Source organism: Gossypium raimondii, chromosome 4 (genome assembly GCF_025698545.1).
Source record: "Gossypium raimondii isolate GPD5lz chromosome 4, ASM2569854v1, whole genome shotgun sequence".
Lineage (NCBI taxonomy): Eukaryota > Viridiplantae > Streptophyta > Magnoliopsida > Malvales > Malvaceae > Gossypium > Gossypium raimondii.
The window spans coordinates 49,429,128-49,446,146 of NC_068568.1; the positions used below are offsets into that span (position 1 = coordinate 49,429,128).

At 32.7% G+C, this 17,019-nt stretch overlaps 2 protein-coding genes across 3 annotated transcripts; both read left to right on the top strand.

Annotated features, from left to right (window-relative positions):
- The first annotated feature begins 349 nt into the window (after positions 1-349).
- On the top strand, positions 350-9,204 carry LOC105779953 (polyadenylate-binding protein-interacting protein 3). 2 transcript variants are annotated; one of them, XM_012603980.2, is made up of 16 exons: positions 350-636; positions 934-987; positions 3,059-3,214; positions 3,282-3,443; positions 3,562-3,698; positions 3,909-4,099; positions 4,683-4,860; positions 4,958-5,170; positions 6,206-6,333; positions 6,494-6,563; positions 6,728-6,761; positions 6,909-7,231; positions 7,398-7,541; positions 8,284-8,382; positions 8,488-8,526; positions 8,673-9,204. In XM_012603980.2, exons 3-16 carry the CDS (start codon positions 3,076-3,078, stop codon positions 8,700-8,702), a joined length of 1,887 nt encoding a protein of 628 aa, XP_012459434.2. In that variant the 5' UTR covers positions 350-636; positions 934-987; positions 3,059-3,075; the 3' UTR covers positions 8,703-9,204. The 2 variants fall into 2 exon arrangements, with proteins under 2 accessions (XP_012459434.2, XP_012459433.2); XM_012603979.2 differs by having other exon boundaries at positions 351-636; positions 8,476-8,526.
- Positions 9,205-14,399: 5,195 nt separating this feature from the next.
- Positions 14,400-15,387, top strand: LOC105779263 (uncharacterized). Its single transcript, XM_012603029.2, has 2 exons — positions 14,400-14,540; positions 14,618-15,387. Exons 1-2 carry the CDS (start codon positions 14,438-14,440, stop codon positions 15,064-15,066), a joined length of 552 nt encoding a protein of 183 aa, XP_012458483.1. The 5' UTR covers positions 14,400-14,437; the 3' UTR covers positions 15,067-15,387.
- The last annotated feature ends 1,632 nt before the right edge of the window (positions 15,388-17,019 follow it).

Below are 17,019 nucleotides of genomic sequence, written 5' to 3' on the forward strand. Positions count from 1 at the left end.
AGATAAATTAATTTTTATACATTTTAAAACGTGCAAATTAGCTCCTCTGTTAATTTTAAAAAAATCAAAGTGATATTTTAGTTATAGTTTAGGGACTAAATTAATAATTAATTATTCAAATTAACATTTCACGTTATTATTTAACATATAAAATTTAATGGAAGGGTTAATTTACAAGTTTCGAAATACATAAGGGTTAATTTGCCCATTTTTTTAGTAGAGGGCCGAAATGTAATCTGCTCCTAAATACAGGGGCTTCCCTGGTACATTTACCGATTTACGTCGTTAATACAGCCGGGTAGAGAGAACCATCACCGCTTTCCCGTCGTAAATGCATACATATATTTCTTTTATTAATTTTCACCCCTATTCTCTTGAAAATCAAAATCTAATAATATCTGAAACTCTCTCCAGTTGTTCTCTCGATCACAATCGCTAGCCCTCTCTCCCTTACTCTCCAGCTTCGATCTATCTCTTCTTTCTTTCTTTTTCTTTTAAAACCCTCACATGTTAGCCCTAACTCACTGAGTCCAAGTCACATTCCTCCGAACTCTGATAATCATCGTTTTCCAGCCAAATTTGCCGGTTAATTAAACCTAATAAATTAAGGATACCATTCCCTATCTCTCTTTTAAGGTTTTCTTTTTATTTCTCTCTAATTTGTTTTATTATAGTTTTTTTTTCTATTTCTTGTTGATTTTTTTAATGCGAATGCTTTTAGCAGTTCTGTCCTTAATCCTGGCTGCTATTATATAGGGTTTTAGATGTGAAATTTCTTTATTTCAGTAATTTTTTGTATGTAATATTTATATTCTTTTAACTCTGTGTTGATGCTTATATCTTACTTGGATTTGATTTTCTTTGATTTCTTAGTTGACACAATTTGCGTTTCTGGCATTGATCTTTGATTTTCGGTAATTCTTTGTGATGCAGGTATATTTTATCAAGATTCTCTAGAAGATTTTGCCGGTGTCACTGATAAACAAGGTAGCTATCTTGTTTCCTCTGGAGTAGGCTGTTAAGTTCTTCTGGTTATTGAATAGGGCTAGTTTTGTTTTAAGTAGTAAAGTCTTGATTGGACTTGGTGTTTATAATAGTTTTATTCGTTTATATTGAAGAGGTTATAGTCAGGGTTTCAAATAGCGCGCCTAAATAGTGGTATAGAGGCCACCACTTGCCAAAGTGGTTGTGAATTTAAATCAAAACAGTAGCTGCAAATAGTGGCGAACAGCGGCAATAATGGCCCACTATTCCCGTTTTCAGGCTAATTCTGAATGTTAAATTACAAAAGAAAATAAAGCTCAGAGAGAGTGCTGCTGTTAGAGTCCTCTTAGCAATAAGATGGAGAGAAGTTGAAGAAGATAAATGCAAGGTAAAAAATGAAATGAATTAAAGAAAATAAAGAAATTAATGTTACATGGAAAGATTTAGGTGTTTTAGGCTTTAGTCTTTTAGGGACACATGCTAGAAAAAACCTAGAATGAAATAGAAAGTTAAGGTCAGGGGGGAAAAATAGGAAGAAAAGAAAGAAAAGAAAATAGAAAGAAAGGGTTATAATACTTACAAAATCTTAATGGTTCTATTTTTATGTATTTTTATATTTATTTTAAGGATGGTAGGCATATTTATATTTTTATAAATGTAAAATATAATATAATATTTTTAGAATTATTTAGATAGTATAAATTTCAAAAGAACTCAATTCATTTTCATGTTTATTTATGTTAATGTATAAAAATATTAAATCAAATAAAATATCGTAGAATATTTTAAAAATTATGAAATAAAGTTCTTTTATGATTGTATGATTATTAAATTTTACAATAAATTATGCATAAATAAATAAAAAACTCACGACTGCAGTTAGGTAATGATAGTGATAACCTCAGACCTACAATAGTGATAAATGCGACGTGACTGAAAATGTGACCATAACTGCAATTTAAATCGCTGGTTTATAGTTTTATCAGTTCTAATAACTTCCTTAGACATAAGATTTCAAATGTTGATGTTGCTTAAGTTCAACTTGCTGCTATAGTGCACATGTTTTTGGAAGCTATGTTTCTAGCTAATTGCTAATGGCTGTGCAGTCTGTCAACTTCTAACTAAAGGATGGCAAATATTTTCTCCATTTGGGCTGTATATCGCCTAGTTTTGACATTTTGATCATTATTTGGTTAGGGAACATGCATTTGTCTCTAAGGCCAAATATTTTTGAAATTTTGAACCACAAAAGTTTTGTGCACTTAATCATTTCAAGCATGAGTATTGTTAAAATATGTGGTCTGGTATCCTTCACAAGTTGATTAAGAGCCCTGCTGATTTTGTGAGGTTTTGGTTGCATCATTTGTGTTCAATTCTCAACCAATTTCTGACTTCATATGCTAACCTTGATTTCTCTTGATTGCTGTATTTCGCATTTGGATTTTGTTCAAGTGATCTAAAAGACGAAAACCTTTGCTAGGCTAGAAAATAATAATTTCTGCTTTAGCAGCTTTATCACTTTGATGCCTAAAGCTGTTGGGGTTCACTTGTAGGCTTAGATTGGTTATATATTTCTTTGAACTTCTTCATGAAGATCAGGATTGGACTTTGTCTTTTGAATACACGATGAGAATTCTACATTGTAAACATATAACAAGCAGAATTTATTAAGATGGTCCTTTATTGTTGTTACCCCAAGAGGTTTAAGTTACATTTCTAGTCTGAAAGTTTTGGATTAACAATGTATGGATGAAGTATTTGGTTTATTGTTGAAAGCTCAATACGGTCTGAAAGATAAACTTTTATGGTGAATGAGATTGACTGAAAGAGAAACAAGAAATTTTAGCACTGGTATGGCTGCCTAGTAAAGGCACCTTTTTCATTATATAAATGCGAATGCTTTTGTACATGGGTTTTATGGAACAATTACGAGATAGGGGAGATATGCTCTTTTATTGGTGCAGTTTGTATTTAATGGTTTTAGGTTTCTTAATACATAAGTTGAAAAATTAAGTGCTAGTGTTTTAGGATTGGATTTTGGGAGTATTGAATTAATTAAGAGCTTTTCCTTCAGGTTCTTTTTCTTCTGAGATGAATATGCAACAAGTTGTGTTTCCAAAATCTTCTGCTAATGGATTTGGCCGTCAAAGAGGTGATAGAGAGGTTGGGGCTAGGTTGGAGAATAAGATGCAGCTGGGAAAATCCAATCAAGGCAGAATACAAACTACAGGTGAACATTTTCTAATCTGAATATCTCTTATTGAATTTTACCCTTCATCTAATACTACTTGGTATAGGTGCACTGGCTGTTGGGAAGACTGTAGGTAATGAGAGTTTTTCCCGTGATCGGTTAGTTTATCTGACAACATGTCTTATTGGGCATCCGGTGGAAGTCCATGTGAAAAGCGGATCAATTTACACTGGAATATTTCATGCAACTGATGCAGAAAATGATTTTGGTATGGTCCATTATCTGTTTTCTTTGTACTAATTATGCATATGTAATTAGCATTGCAAATTGGCCTTGGTTCCCTTTGAAATAAAACAAATAATCTTGACATCCACTTGCTCATTTAGGAATCATCTTGAAAATGGCTCGCTTGATAAAAGATGGTACTTTGTGTGGTTACAAGGCTACTACAGAGTTTGTTAGCAAGGCACCCTCAAAGATTTTAATTATACCTGACAAAGAACTTGTGCAAATTATAGCAAAGGTTTGGCTGATTTTCTTTTCTTCGGAGTTCCATCCCTAGTCCAGTTACTATTGAAAGATAAAAGTTCAAGTAGTCTGCGTGGGACTTTCATACGTTTAAAGAGTTTGTTTCAGTTGGATAATTGTGAATGGTACTTGAAACTTGGTAAATGTGACTTATTTCATCTTTCATTTTGGTATTACTAATTTGACTATTTAAAAATGATTCCAGGATGTGGCTGTAACCAGGGATGGATTTGCAAGTGAGCCCCAAAATGAAAAACATCAGGAGATTTTGATAGATTCTGCAATATCACAGTCCCGACATGTTGAGGTTGAGAGGGAATTGGAGCCCTGGGTTCCTGACGAAGATGATCTGCAGTGTCCTGAGCTAGAAAATATTTTTGATGGACCATGGAATAGGTTGTGATAAAGTTCTCTCCTTTCAAAAATGTCTTACAATAGTTTTATGGTTCCAGAGCTTAATTACTTCATCCCACTTGACTGAAATTGTGTTTATTATTTATATTGCAGTCTCTGGGTTCTATATATCGGACTCGATTCCTATGTTTTTAATTCTCTTGCTTGTTATTCCCTTCAATAAATTGCTTGGGAAAAAAGATGTTAGGAATTTTGGATGAGATAGTACTCAGATAAATGTTGTTTATTGGCTTTCTTATTGAAAGAATAAAGGATATGAGCAAAAACATTCTATTTCGATAATTATTTATGCAACATAAGTTTGATATGGAGGTGATGTTTGTGACTTCAAGTTCGTTATGGTAATCTAGTTTGTCAAGAAATTTTATATTCTTTATATTCTTGATAATTAGAGTCTGATTTAGTTGCCAGGGGTAGGTAGAAAGGAGATGCTAGTATTTTGCTGAAAGCTTGACATTTGATTGTCATTATGTGTTTTGCTTTTATTTATTTATTTCACTTGATATCTTTAATGTTCCACTTTGTCAGATTAGCATTGTCTTGATATATGTACTTGTACTATTAGGAACTGGGATCAGTTTGAAACCAATCAAAAACTATTTGGTGTAAAAAGTACTTTCAATGAGGAACTTTACACGACAAAACTTGAGAGAGGTCCTCAGACGAGGGAATTGGAGAAGGAAGCAATGAGAATAGCAAGAGAGATCGAGGGTGAGGACACCCAAGACCTTCATTTAGCTGAGGTAGGATTTTCCTAATATCCATTGTTTGCCTCTTAAGATTCTTTCTTTGTTATTTTCTCTGAAGTTTCCTCATGCTTTCATATTGAAATTTTTATAGGAGAGAGGCGTTGATCTTCATGATGATTTTGATATCGATGAGGAGATGAGATATTCGTCGGTCTACAGGGGTAGAGGGGTTGATGATAGTGGTTATGAAGAAGAAGAGGACATTTTGTTGGATTCCCACAATATTGAGACATTTGGAGATTCATATGATTCTCTTAGTAGAAGCACTGATGGAGTTCGAATGCCATCAAGCTCTTCCTTAGTGGTAGTTATTGACCTCTGGAATTTGAGTTATTCTAGTTTTTTCTTTTTTGAATGCAAATCCATATTATGATTAGTCGTGTCTAAAATTTTGACCATTTTTAGGTTGTTTATATTTCATTTTCAGGCTACTTTTGCTGGAGATTATACACATAAGATAACAATTTGACCTTAGCTTATCTGTTCTCTAGGAGATTATTATATTCTAATGCACTGTGCCTTTTCAAATGAATTCTTACTCAATGACTTCTGTATATATTTTATTAAGTTTAGGGGCTATAAATGTTGTAAAAACATATATTCTTTATGTAAGCATAACGGCTTGTTCTATGATCTGGAAATTTGATATTCTCTTTGAAGCTGTATTGTGTAGAATTACATTTCTTTCTATTTTTTATCAATATTATGTTATGTTGAGGGTAGATATAGCTAGAGGAATGGTTATTCTGTTCCATGTTGCTCAGGATTTGTGTTCAAGCTCCACATTTTGGCAAAAATGTTTTCTTTTCCATGGAAAGGAATATATGGGTGTTAAATAGGTTTGCACTGCCAATACTCCAAAGGAGTGTAAAGAAAATAACAAGACTAGAACTATCCTGAATTTTGATTTTTTTCATGAAGAAAACAAATTATTGGATCTTATGGTGAGCAATACATCTTACTAATTGTTCTTTACTCAAATAATACTCTTGTGCAAGGTTGATTAATTTTGTGCAATGGATCTTGTGGCTAAAGAATTTTCTTCAACTTTTGGGTGCTTGCTTAACTGTGCCACTATTGTTAAGTTTTTCTTCTCAAAACTTGTCTTTCATCATAGCTTTCCCTAACTATAATATTCTCTCTCTGCACTTTGATGGTTATTTCAATTTTAAGGTTGGACAATAGTGAAGGATTTTTTTTATACCTTCCTGATAGTTGTTGCATGTCAGGAGCAAAGTGGTATAAAAAGATAGTTCTATTTCCACTGCTTGTGCTTGTTTTTACTTCTTTGTGTGACCCTTTACTATCATGACATACTCCTTTTTTTCTTTTTTTGTAGGATGATGCACCATCTTCCCAGGCAGCCATTAGTGAAGATTTGAATTGCTCTCGACCTAATGATCAGGCGAGACAGTTGGCATCTGAACTCCCTTCTAAAAGTTTCTCTGTATCTGACAGTGAAAGCAGGTATTTTATCTTTTTCCGCTGGACATGCCAGCCTGATTTATGTTTTCTGATTATATTCTGATTCCTTGTTTCTGTTTGTTTAAAGCAATATTAAAAGTAGTTAGTTTAAGGATATGTTGTATTAGCTCTTTATATTTCCTGATTTAAACACTTCATGTAGGATCCGAGACAAGTTGCTTGGTGAACATGGTGGAAGCAGTGATGGTAATGAGTTTCCAGAAAAGCAGTCTGTAAGTTGATTTTCCATAGATAAGCAAATCTTGTAGAATGAACATGGAGCGCCTTGTTTTGTTGCTTTAACTTCCATATCTGATTTATATCTCCACTGGAGTTCCCTGTTCTATGCTTCTAACATGTATGTTTTCTGTTTGAATTCCTGTTCATATTAATGGAGCCATCTGAGGACTTGCAATTGTCAAAATCTGTTGGTGAGTGTGCTTTACTATCTAGGTGCTTGGTGTTCTTAAACAATTGCAATTGTCTTTTTTGTCATGTTACACCGCATTCAATTGCACATAGTCTTGCTGCTACAGCTAATTATTTTAATGCACTGACAGAGCAAATTTTATTGCCAGATTCTGGGTCATTATTGAATGACAAAATTGATGGGTCTGATAAAGCTAGACGATCTGCAAATCCTACTAATTCATCATCTAATGCTTTGTCAAAGGTTAGTGAAAAGCCAAATTCTTCAGGTAAGCTCTCGGAAGGTCCAGCTTCTAGCAAAGCAACTGGTGAGATGCATTCTGCAAATTCCCATGGACAACCTGATAGTTCTACATCATCAAATTCAGATTATGTTGGTACTGTCTCAGCATCTGGTGGCTTTGGCTTATCACCGAGTTCATCGATGGGTTCATTGTCCTCTGAGAAGTCAACACTGAATCCCCACGCAAAGGTCTGTTATCTTTAACTTTTCCCCTTTAACATAATAAACCGACTCCAATATGTATACAGTTATGAACTTTGAAGAGTCTTGAGTGCTCTTTTGTTTAGATTTTAATCTGGTTTGTTACTTTCTTTTGGTTGTCATTTCACTCGTCTAACATGCTTAATTCTATCAGGAATTCAAACTCAACCCTAATGCAAAGAGTTTCACACCATCTCAGACACCTGTCAGGCCTCTATCCCCAGTGTCTGATGGTTCTTTCTACTATCAGACACAAATGTCTCCTTTACCACATATGCACATGCCTGTTAGTTTTGGGGTAAGTTGCTTAAAAGTAATTACAATTTTTATGAACACTACTTTGCAAGCAAGAAGTGCATTTGTCTACCATTCTAAAAACTCCTGATGTTGCTGTGGACTGAAATGAATAAATCTTGTTCCCTAATGTTTCCCTTTGGTTACTTATGTTTTATGTATCAGCTAATACGTGAATTCTGAATTATGACATGACCTCTGAGCTACTAGGGAGAGCTTTGGTACTGTGCATTGATTCTTTAATAGCACTTGTCTGTTATCATGACAACCCTTTCAGGGAAACCGTAAAAGGAATTGAAACATAGCTTTCCAATCCTTCCATGCCTTGTTGCATTTATGGTTCAATGGCTTTTATGTTTTTGGGGCAATTGCGGGGGTTGATGGTTTAGGTGGTTTGTTTGATTAGAATTAATATGGAAAAAGTACCCCCTGAATTAAGATTAGGTGTATCTGTGCAGGCATGATATTGTTTTCCAGGTCCATAGGATATCTGCTACAACCTGTAACTTTTACATAAATTATCTTGTATTTTGTGGTCTTTAACCGGATAGAACTTGATGAAGCAACATATATTTTAGTAAATGAGGGTAATTTTTGGTTTATGATCTTAGCTATTACTATTAGTAGTCATATTCATTCTTATACCTGGTGCTTAATTTCATTTTGGAATTTCTTTCTGTTTAAATCCAAAATGTATTCTCGTTAATTTACCTATGAATTGTTGTTCGATGATATGGCTTTTGCAGATTGGGCCCTCCTTTCCTGGGCACCAACCTGTTATATTCAACCCACAAGTGGCACCAATACAATCACCGCAAGCATATTTTCATCCAAATGGACCTCAGGTGCAACCTTTGCCTTAATTTATTATTATTATCTTCATTGACCCATCCTAATGTTCATATTTATTATTTATATGCGGTGTTTTAAAACTGCAGTATGGGCAGCAGATGGTACTTGGGCAACGGCAAGTGATGTATTACCAACCTGTAAGTGGTTCGGAAAACTCCTGGAATTTGGTTTATGTTTCTCGGGCTTGATAGTTGTAACACTCTTTTAAGTTAGCATTCTACTAAGTTATAAAATTTCCAAGGCAACTGGGATCTTTTTAGAACTGAAGCTAACGGATTTGCAGGAAATGCAATACAAAGGACGGGATTATTAACTAGTAAGTATGTCGAAATCCTTCTCCGAAGCTTGCTTGCTATTCTCGCAAAGAATAAAAACTTTTTGGAGGCTGCTTGGATCAATTTTTTCCTTTCACAAAACAAAGCCTAGTCCTACCGGTCCAAGAAAGAACCCATATCCTATATATATATATATGGGGGATGGGGATGGTGTTTACTGGTTTTGTGGGGGATAATTTTATAAACCCTCATGACTCTTTGGATTTTCTAGCTTTTGGTAACCAACCTCTACCTTTGTCTGATCGGATAGTTTTTTAATCTTTGATAGTACTGGAATTGTATCAGTTTTGTGGTGCAAAGATAGTGTTGCGTTTTACTCCTATGTGGTGAGATGTATGTGTGTGCCTTGGGGGCTGGGCTACACAATTTTGATAGTGAAAGAGATTGATGCTGTTTATTGACAGGTACTGTCGTACTATTGATTGAATAAGGCTGATTAAAACATCTAATAAATATTAGAAGGCAGGAATTTTATTAAAATTATTAATTTCACCATCTTGGTCCTACTATAATCCATTAATCTTTTGTATGATATGATCCTTCATAACATCACATACACGAATAATAAATAAATATATAGGTATAGTGTCAAATTTAACTATCAACATTTATATTCCTTTTGTCAATTTGATCATCATTATTATTTATCTAAATTTGACAATATTAAATTTTTAATGATGTTATTATATCAACAAGTGATTTAGAAAATTATAAAATATTCAAAATTCAAAAAATATATAAAAATTTCATAATTTTTTTTTAAAGTATGAAGTATATGTTGATGTCCAGCTGTCATATTTAAAATTAATTTTTTTTCAAAAGGTGTAAGTTAAATTTAGCTAAAAAAAAAAAAGAGTTAGATTGAGAAAATGTGAACTTTGAGAGTTAAATTTGGGAGTTATAACCATTTAACTCCCAAAGGCAATGAGAGAATGACAAGGCAACCTAGGGTTTTAAGCTTCATTTCTTTGTCATCTTTAGATAGTCCATCTTTAATCTTATCAATCCAATTTTAACGATTGCATACAAATAGAATAAAATGAGAAGAGAAATGCATGGGAATAACAGAGAGGCAGGATAAGGGTGTGGTTAGTGAGAATGCACTTTGCATAACAACAAATTTGGATATTCAGATTCTCATGATCATCACGTTTAACTTTTAAACAAAACCACATTTTAATGTCCCTTTAAAACCCTAAAAGCCAGACACAACTGCAAATTTTCCTGAAATTTAGACTTTTCAGATTTCAAACTTATCACCAAAATTCCCTTCCAACAACTTTTGATCTGTCCTTTCTCTTGTATTCAAAATTTTTTCTAATCTGCTAGCAGATGAATTGCAGCTAAGAGATGGGATGATGGTGTTGTACTTTATTCAGGTCCATGTTGGAGATTTGTAGCTGTCTTTCCCAACATGTTTTATAGAAGATAAAAAAGGAAGTTTTAAAAAAATGACATATAATCTCTTTAACCAAAGCTATTAAATATCTTAATAAATTTGGTAAAATAATATTTTACTCCAATTGAAATCACTAAAAAATCATTAAAACATGTTTATATAATTAATTTAACTTATGAAAGGAATCTCAATACTTCTTCAAATTTCAACCATTTTGGTTATAGAGTGTGACCCTATAGAATTTTGTAATGTTAGTAGTAAACTTAAAGCATTTCTAATATTCTAAATAGTGACTAACATTTAGCAATGCATCATTGTTACCCAAGTTGTAAAAGGAATGTTACTATGTAGTCTTTCTCTATATCCATGATATCTAGATTGAACACAAGTCATAAAATAACTACACTTACATAGTCCAATCTTTTTATTTCCTGAATCTCAATTAGACTAATATACAAATGAGTTCCATATCTCATATTGACTCATTTGACCACGACAATGCATTTTTATTTAAATTCTAATAGGGGGCCCAATATATCGCTCACATTATGTAAGGTATACCGAACAATGGCCCTTATAGTACATCCAATTATGGAATATGTTTGACTACATCAAAATATACCACTACTTATGTTTAGAACTATGATGACCTCAAGTCTAAGGATAACATACACCGTTATCACTATGAGAATTGTAGTGGCTTTCACATAATAATCCAAAAGCATTCTCATGGTTGGTGGTTCCATTACATTGTTCTCTAATTTGTACACATGCATTTGACTTGGCATCTCATATTAATGGCAACACCTTGTCATTAATTAATCATATACTAGTCTCAATGTATTATTGTTGCATCAACCCACAATAATACTTAACTAAAGACAATTCAGAATAGTCATGCTATTTTTTGGATGTTATTATTATTCAAATTATTTAATAAACAAAAACAAAGACCGAATGCCCTTATTAATAAAAAAGGTGACAAGTTAATGATAATCATCTCATGGTTAGTCTTTTGTATACAAAAGATCATTTTTATGCAACCTTTCATTTGTTTAACTTAGATAATCAATGAACCATATTTGCTTGACTTGCATACTAATTATGGATAATCTAACAAAGAAATATGAATGAGATTTATTTCATTTTCATTGATAACTAGTTTAAAAGTTTCTATAAATAATAAACTATGATGAAATTACAACACTTAGGGTGAGTTTGGATGGGCGGTGTGTTTACCTGCGGTTAATGTAAAAATAGCGGTGGCGGTGAGATTAGGTACTGTAGCGATACAGCGTGAGACAAAAAGTAAACTAAACGCACCGCACTGCACCCAATCGTCCATCCAAACCCACCCTTAAACACAAATGCCTAACAGTGAGTTATCAAGAATTTGCTCCTTTAATATTTTCAAATTCAAGGACCTTAAGTTTTTGTTTGGGACCAAGCTTTAACTCGTTTCCATCCAAATTCTCGAAAGAGTCCACGCCCTTGATAGCTTAATTCTTGCCTTTACTCGCATGTCTTCTTCTTGCTTCAACATGTTCCTTAGTAGTTTTTCTTGCTCTAACTGGTCGTCAAGATTAGGAATGATAACATGATTAAAGCGGCTTGCCCCTGGGTTCAATGCAAATTGACATTGGCTTGGTGACTGTTATCGTGCTAGCATGCAGTAGCAAACATAGGGTTGTTCTTCCTTGTGTAATATCCTAAACTAGTATGCATTAAGCGCCATTTGAGCTAGAGGTGGAGTAAACCCAAGTGGGTAAATTGGATCTTCATTGTTATTTTCATTAGATCAAGGTTTTTCCCTAGTGATTGTCCTTTCTGTAGCTTCTTTTCCTCGAGTAAGAGTCATCATCTTCTCCATCATTTGGGCTATATATTCTTGAAACTCTTGTTATGACCTTCCCATGTCCTGATGAAACCTGGTTAAATGTTGAACTCTTATTGTATCCTTTGCATTCTCTCCATCCTTCTTAGTTTGTTCGCTTTCCATTGTCTTAGCTTGTAAATTAGTCATGTTGCGTGGGCAATTTTGGACATTGTGAAATATTTACTTGAAATTCATTGTATGAATAGATTTGGACAAAGAAAAGGAGGCTCATTTTTTAAACGGGTCGGACCTCGGGTAAATTTTTTTTTTTTTTGCTTAGGTCTGGCCCGGCATGACTCGAATTTCCAACAAAATAAAAGAAAAAACTACTTGCTGCTATTTCCACTGTTTTGCTACCGTTTCGTTATTACATTGTTACTATTTTGTTGTTATTGTTTGAGTATTGTATAACTCCTATTTCATTGTTAAGTTTGCTACTATTTTAAAAGCATTTGCTTATAAAATTGCATCTATCTTAGTGTTATTTAAGTATAAAAAACTTTTTAATTTACTTTCAATTTGTTGGTAAACATTTATTTTAATGTTTTTAATGTATTTGATGTATTATATTTTTAAATGTATTTTATATAATAATATAAAAAAATACGGATAAGCCGAACTCAAATTTTAATAATTTTATCCAGACTAAACTAAAACAAAATTTTAAACTCATTTTTCAAATTGGACCAAACCTTTTTCAATGTTTGTTTCATATAAAATAGTAAACGGTTTTTTCGTCAATATAAATTTACTCCATTATTCCCGTAAAAGGTCATTTTTCATAAATTGAGTCCTTTCTATTGTCGTTCGTTTTTAAGCATGTCTCTGCTTCTATGTTTTTACCATTTTTCGTTTTTCATGTTTTACAAAATATTTTCAAGACATTTGTCAAACAATAAAATATATTTTAAATAAATCTATTAAAGTACTAAAAAATATTAATTTTCCGGAAAAGAGAAACCATTTTTTATAAACTATTTTCGGTGAAACAAATGGAGTTTAGACGATTACTTTTCTTTGATTTAAAAGTTTATTTTTTCCTTCAAAAGTTTTACTACGTTTTCACGTGTAAAATATGGAATATAAACAAGCACGTTCCTCCAAAGAATTTGTGTGTAGTCAATAGGAAGAATATTCAGTAATAGTAGGTGCAGTTATAGTAGACTTGATCAACTTCTCAATGGAGATTTAATATAAACAACCATTTTAGCTTTGAGACAAAGCAATAAAACAATCATTCATTTGTTGTTTACAAATACATATGACTCATTGACTTTTTTTTAAATATTTAAAATTGTTTCACATTCATTCTTAATATATTTATATAAATTGACATGAAGAATAAACAAGGCTTTAGTAGAAATGGTAAAACAAAGATGTTAAAAGACGAAAACACCTTCACAATAATTTAGTTTGTAAGATAATGGTAGGGTAAGCTATAAAAATAATCACTTTTGTTTGTCTCAGATTACATTTTAGTGGTTTATGTTTGAAACGTTACGTTTTAGCCACTTACGTTATCGTTCTGTTACAAAGTGGTCACTCTACCATTAAGCTCCGTTACGTCCTTAACGACGGTCCTACGTGGTAGTCCAAATGGGTTTTAAATGCCAGCTTGGATGTCCTACGTGGCAGTTCAAATTAAATTTATTTAATTAAAAAATTATTTTCATTTCAGCAACTGGACATTCAAGTGGGCATTTAAAACGCATTTAGACTGTCACATATGACTATTGTTAAGGAGATAACGAAGTTTAACGGTAGAGTGACCACTTCGTAACAAAACGATAATGTAAGTAACTAAAACGTAACATTTCAAACATAAGTGACTAGTTCTGTAGTTTACCCATAATGATATTTTAGTCATTACTTAATTAAGTTGGTGTATGGTTGACTCGTGACAGCAACTCAATTAAATATTTAGCCTTTTTTATGATATAATGCTTAAACTAACTTGTTCAAAAAAACAAATGTCTAAACTATCCATAACCCTCTAACCTCTAAAGTGAAAAAAAAAAGTGCGTTCAAACCCCCATCTTTTGAGTTGTTGCAACCAAGGGCGAAGCCAAGAATTTCATCTTGAAGGGTCGAGTTAAAATTTTTGTCAAAATGGTTTAAAATGAATTATTATTTCTTAAGAGAAGCCAAAAATGCAAATATTCCATTATAGTAATAGGGCTAAAATGAATTATTAAAGGTCCTACACGATTGGCTTCGTCTTAGGCTAAAACAACAAAAGATGTGTGTACATATACCAAACTTGAAGTCTTTGCAGTAGACAGTATTTGACCAGGGACAAGGTCCGATGATCAGTGTTTGACAATTTCACACGACACGTCTGATTTCCAATATCTGCTGGGAAAAAGAAATCCTTAAATTTTCCTATAAATTGGGTTGTAATGACCTTTGATTTTTATATCGATAATTGAGGTTTAACAATGGCTACTGCAATTATCACGACTACTTCTCTTCTTCTTACTTGTTCAGCGCTTCTTCTGGGTTTTCTTCCAACAACTGCTCATGCTAGACCCTTTCCAACAGGTAATAATAATTTAGCAACTACGGTGACATTGCGAATCAAAACTGCTAATCTGATCAATACCTTTTTTGTTTTTCAGAACATTCAGTTGACAAGTTCATGGAGATGATAATACGGAAGAATATTTGGATAAGTACTTCAACTGAAACCGCCATGGAAATAACCGGGAATGATGACGGTGATGACAAAGGAAAGGTGGTTCCATCGCCACCAGTGACAGCCTATTCTCTTCCATCTCAAAAGCTAGAAACACCATGTGGTGTGGGAAGTACATGCAATGGTTTAATTTCCATGGTTACTAACTTCGGAAAGACCACAAAATCACCGCCATCTCCAAATCCAGCACCATCAAAACATCAAGGAACGATTGAGCAGCCGATACACCAAAGTTCGTTGGCTCCAGATTTTGAGTTTAAATCCGTGGCTGCTGCACGATCACCACCTAATCCAGCACCCTCCAAAGGTCAAGGAATAATCGAGCAACCAATACAACAAAGATCTCATGATTTTCAACTGGCTTCATTTTGAGTCTGATTTCCGTAAATTAACATGTCTGTCACACTAGCTCTAGTCTGTACCCACGCAAGTGAGGTTCTCCAGTTCTTGTATTTGTAGTACCCTTCACTTTATATGTATCAAAACCTAGAAATTATATATTGAGGGTCCGATAAGATGATAAGTTTGCACACATAGTTTGGATCATAGACATGGTACCAAGAGAATTGAAACCCACACACGTCAATACCACTAAATTGGCATTACAAAAACCCTAATTTAGTCTATGTACAATAGGAAAGATTTTGAGAAATCTTTTTAGTCGGTTTGATACAACTTTCAGTTTATCTACTATATTAACTCACTCTATTTTTATTTAAAAAGATTTACATTACAATTGTAATATCTCTAAAACCCTCATAGTCGTGAATAGTACTAAATTGAGAAATAAAAGTTAGAATTTTTGAAGCAAATAAAATAGGAATTATTAACGTTACTAGAGAAGATAGTTGGATGCCAGAGTGAGCTGAAAAAACTCTTGTGTTGGGATAAATAAAACCAGCGCATAGATTAAATTATGGGCAAAAATATGAAAATTGATGTCCACGCAATTAATTAAAAATTTGACTGAGGCAAGTGCACCTACCAATTAATAGTATAGCTATAGTGAGCAAATATATCATTCTCACGAAGACTAAAAGTATTAGTACTTACTGTCTTTCTATTATTTAACGGAATAATTCGAGTGATTGATTTAAAAATTAAAATTAACTAACGAACACGACAAAGAACAAATCAGGAAAATAATCGATTAACAACCAAAAAGCGAAACAATACCCATGAAAGAATTCACATAGATTTCATTTGTCACTATCTTGATTCGTAAAAATTTGTAAATTATGCTAGTATCTCTTTCTAATATAAGAGCAATTAACTCTAACTCGTGATATGGATTCCTCTATTAGATTTGACTCTAATCTGATAGATTTATGTCATCCTATTTCTAGGATTGCATGCAACTCCACTCAATTATGCGATCTATTCTTAAACAGGGTTTATTCAACATTCAATTTAAGCACATCAAACATGTATCAATAATCTAGAAATACTAAACTAAGAATTAAGCACACATAATTGAGAAAAGAATCTAAGTATTTATTGTGTAAAAATATAAATCAAACGACATAATTCATCATAGGGTTCATCTCCTTATGTATTTAGAAAATTAGTTCATGCTTGAAAATAAAACATCCAAATACAATTATAACCGAAAGAAATAAAGAAACTCATGATAATCTCCTAAGAAATCAACTGGAATCTTCAATCTTGATGGAAATCTACTTTAGAATCGGCTTTAATGGTGTTTCTTAAGTTATTTTCTTAAATATTCTATGAAGACTCACTCTTATATTCTTATTTTTGTCATATATATTCTAAGAACATTAAAAAATAGATTGAAATGATGATGGGTATATTTTTATATTATATTTTAATATTTCAATTATTTAATGAAATAGATTTTTATGGAAACTTGTAGAATTATCATCATCATTCTCACGCCACTCACCATATGTATGAAGAAAACTTTCATTTCCTTTCAATTTAGTCATTTTCCCATAATTTTTGACCATCTCAAGCTTGAGTTCTTCAATTTCTTCCATATATTTTTAGTACAATCAATAGAAAAATCCCATAGCAAGCTTAGTTTCATGGAAGACAACTAATGTTCATGTAGGAGGAGTGAGAAATTTAAGTTTAAGTGAAACCCTAAGTGTTTAAGAAAAAGAGAAAAAGGGTGAATCTCAAGTTGGTGACAAAGGAAAGAAGATAGCAAAGGAATGAGAGAAACAAGAATGAAGTTATCCAAGCCTTTGGTAGTAAGTACGTCAAGAATTTTATTTTATTTTATTTAACCTAAGTGTAAGTTATATTAAAATGGTTATTTTACTAGTTATATGATTAATCTATATGTGAATATGCCAATGT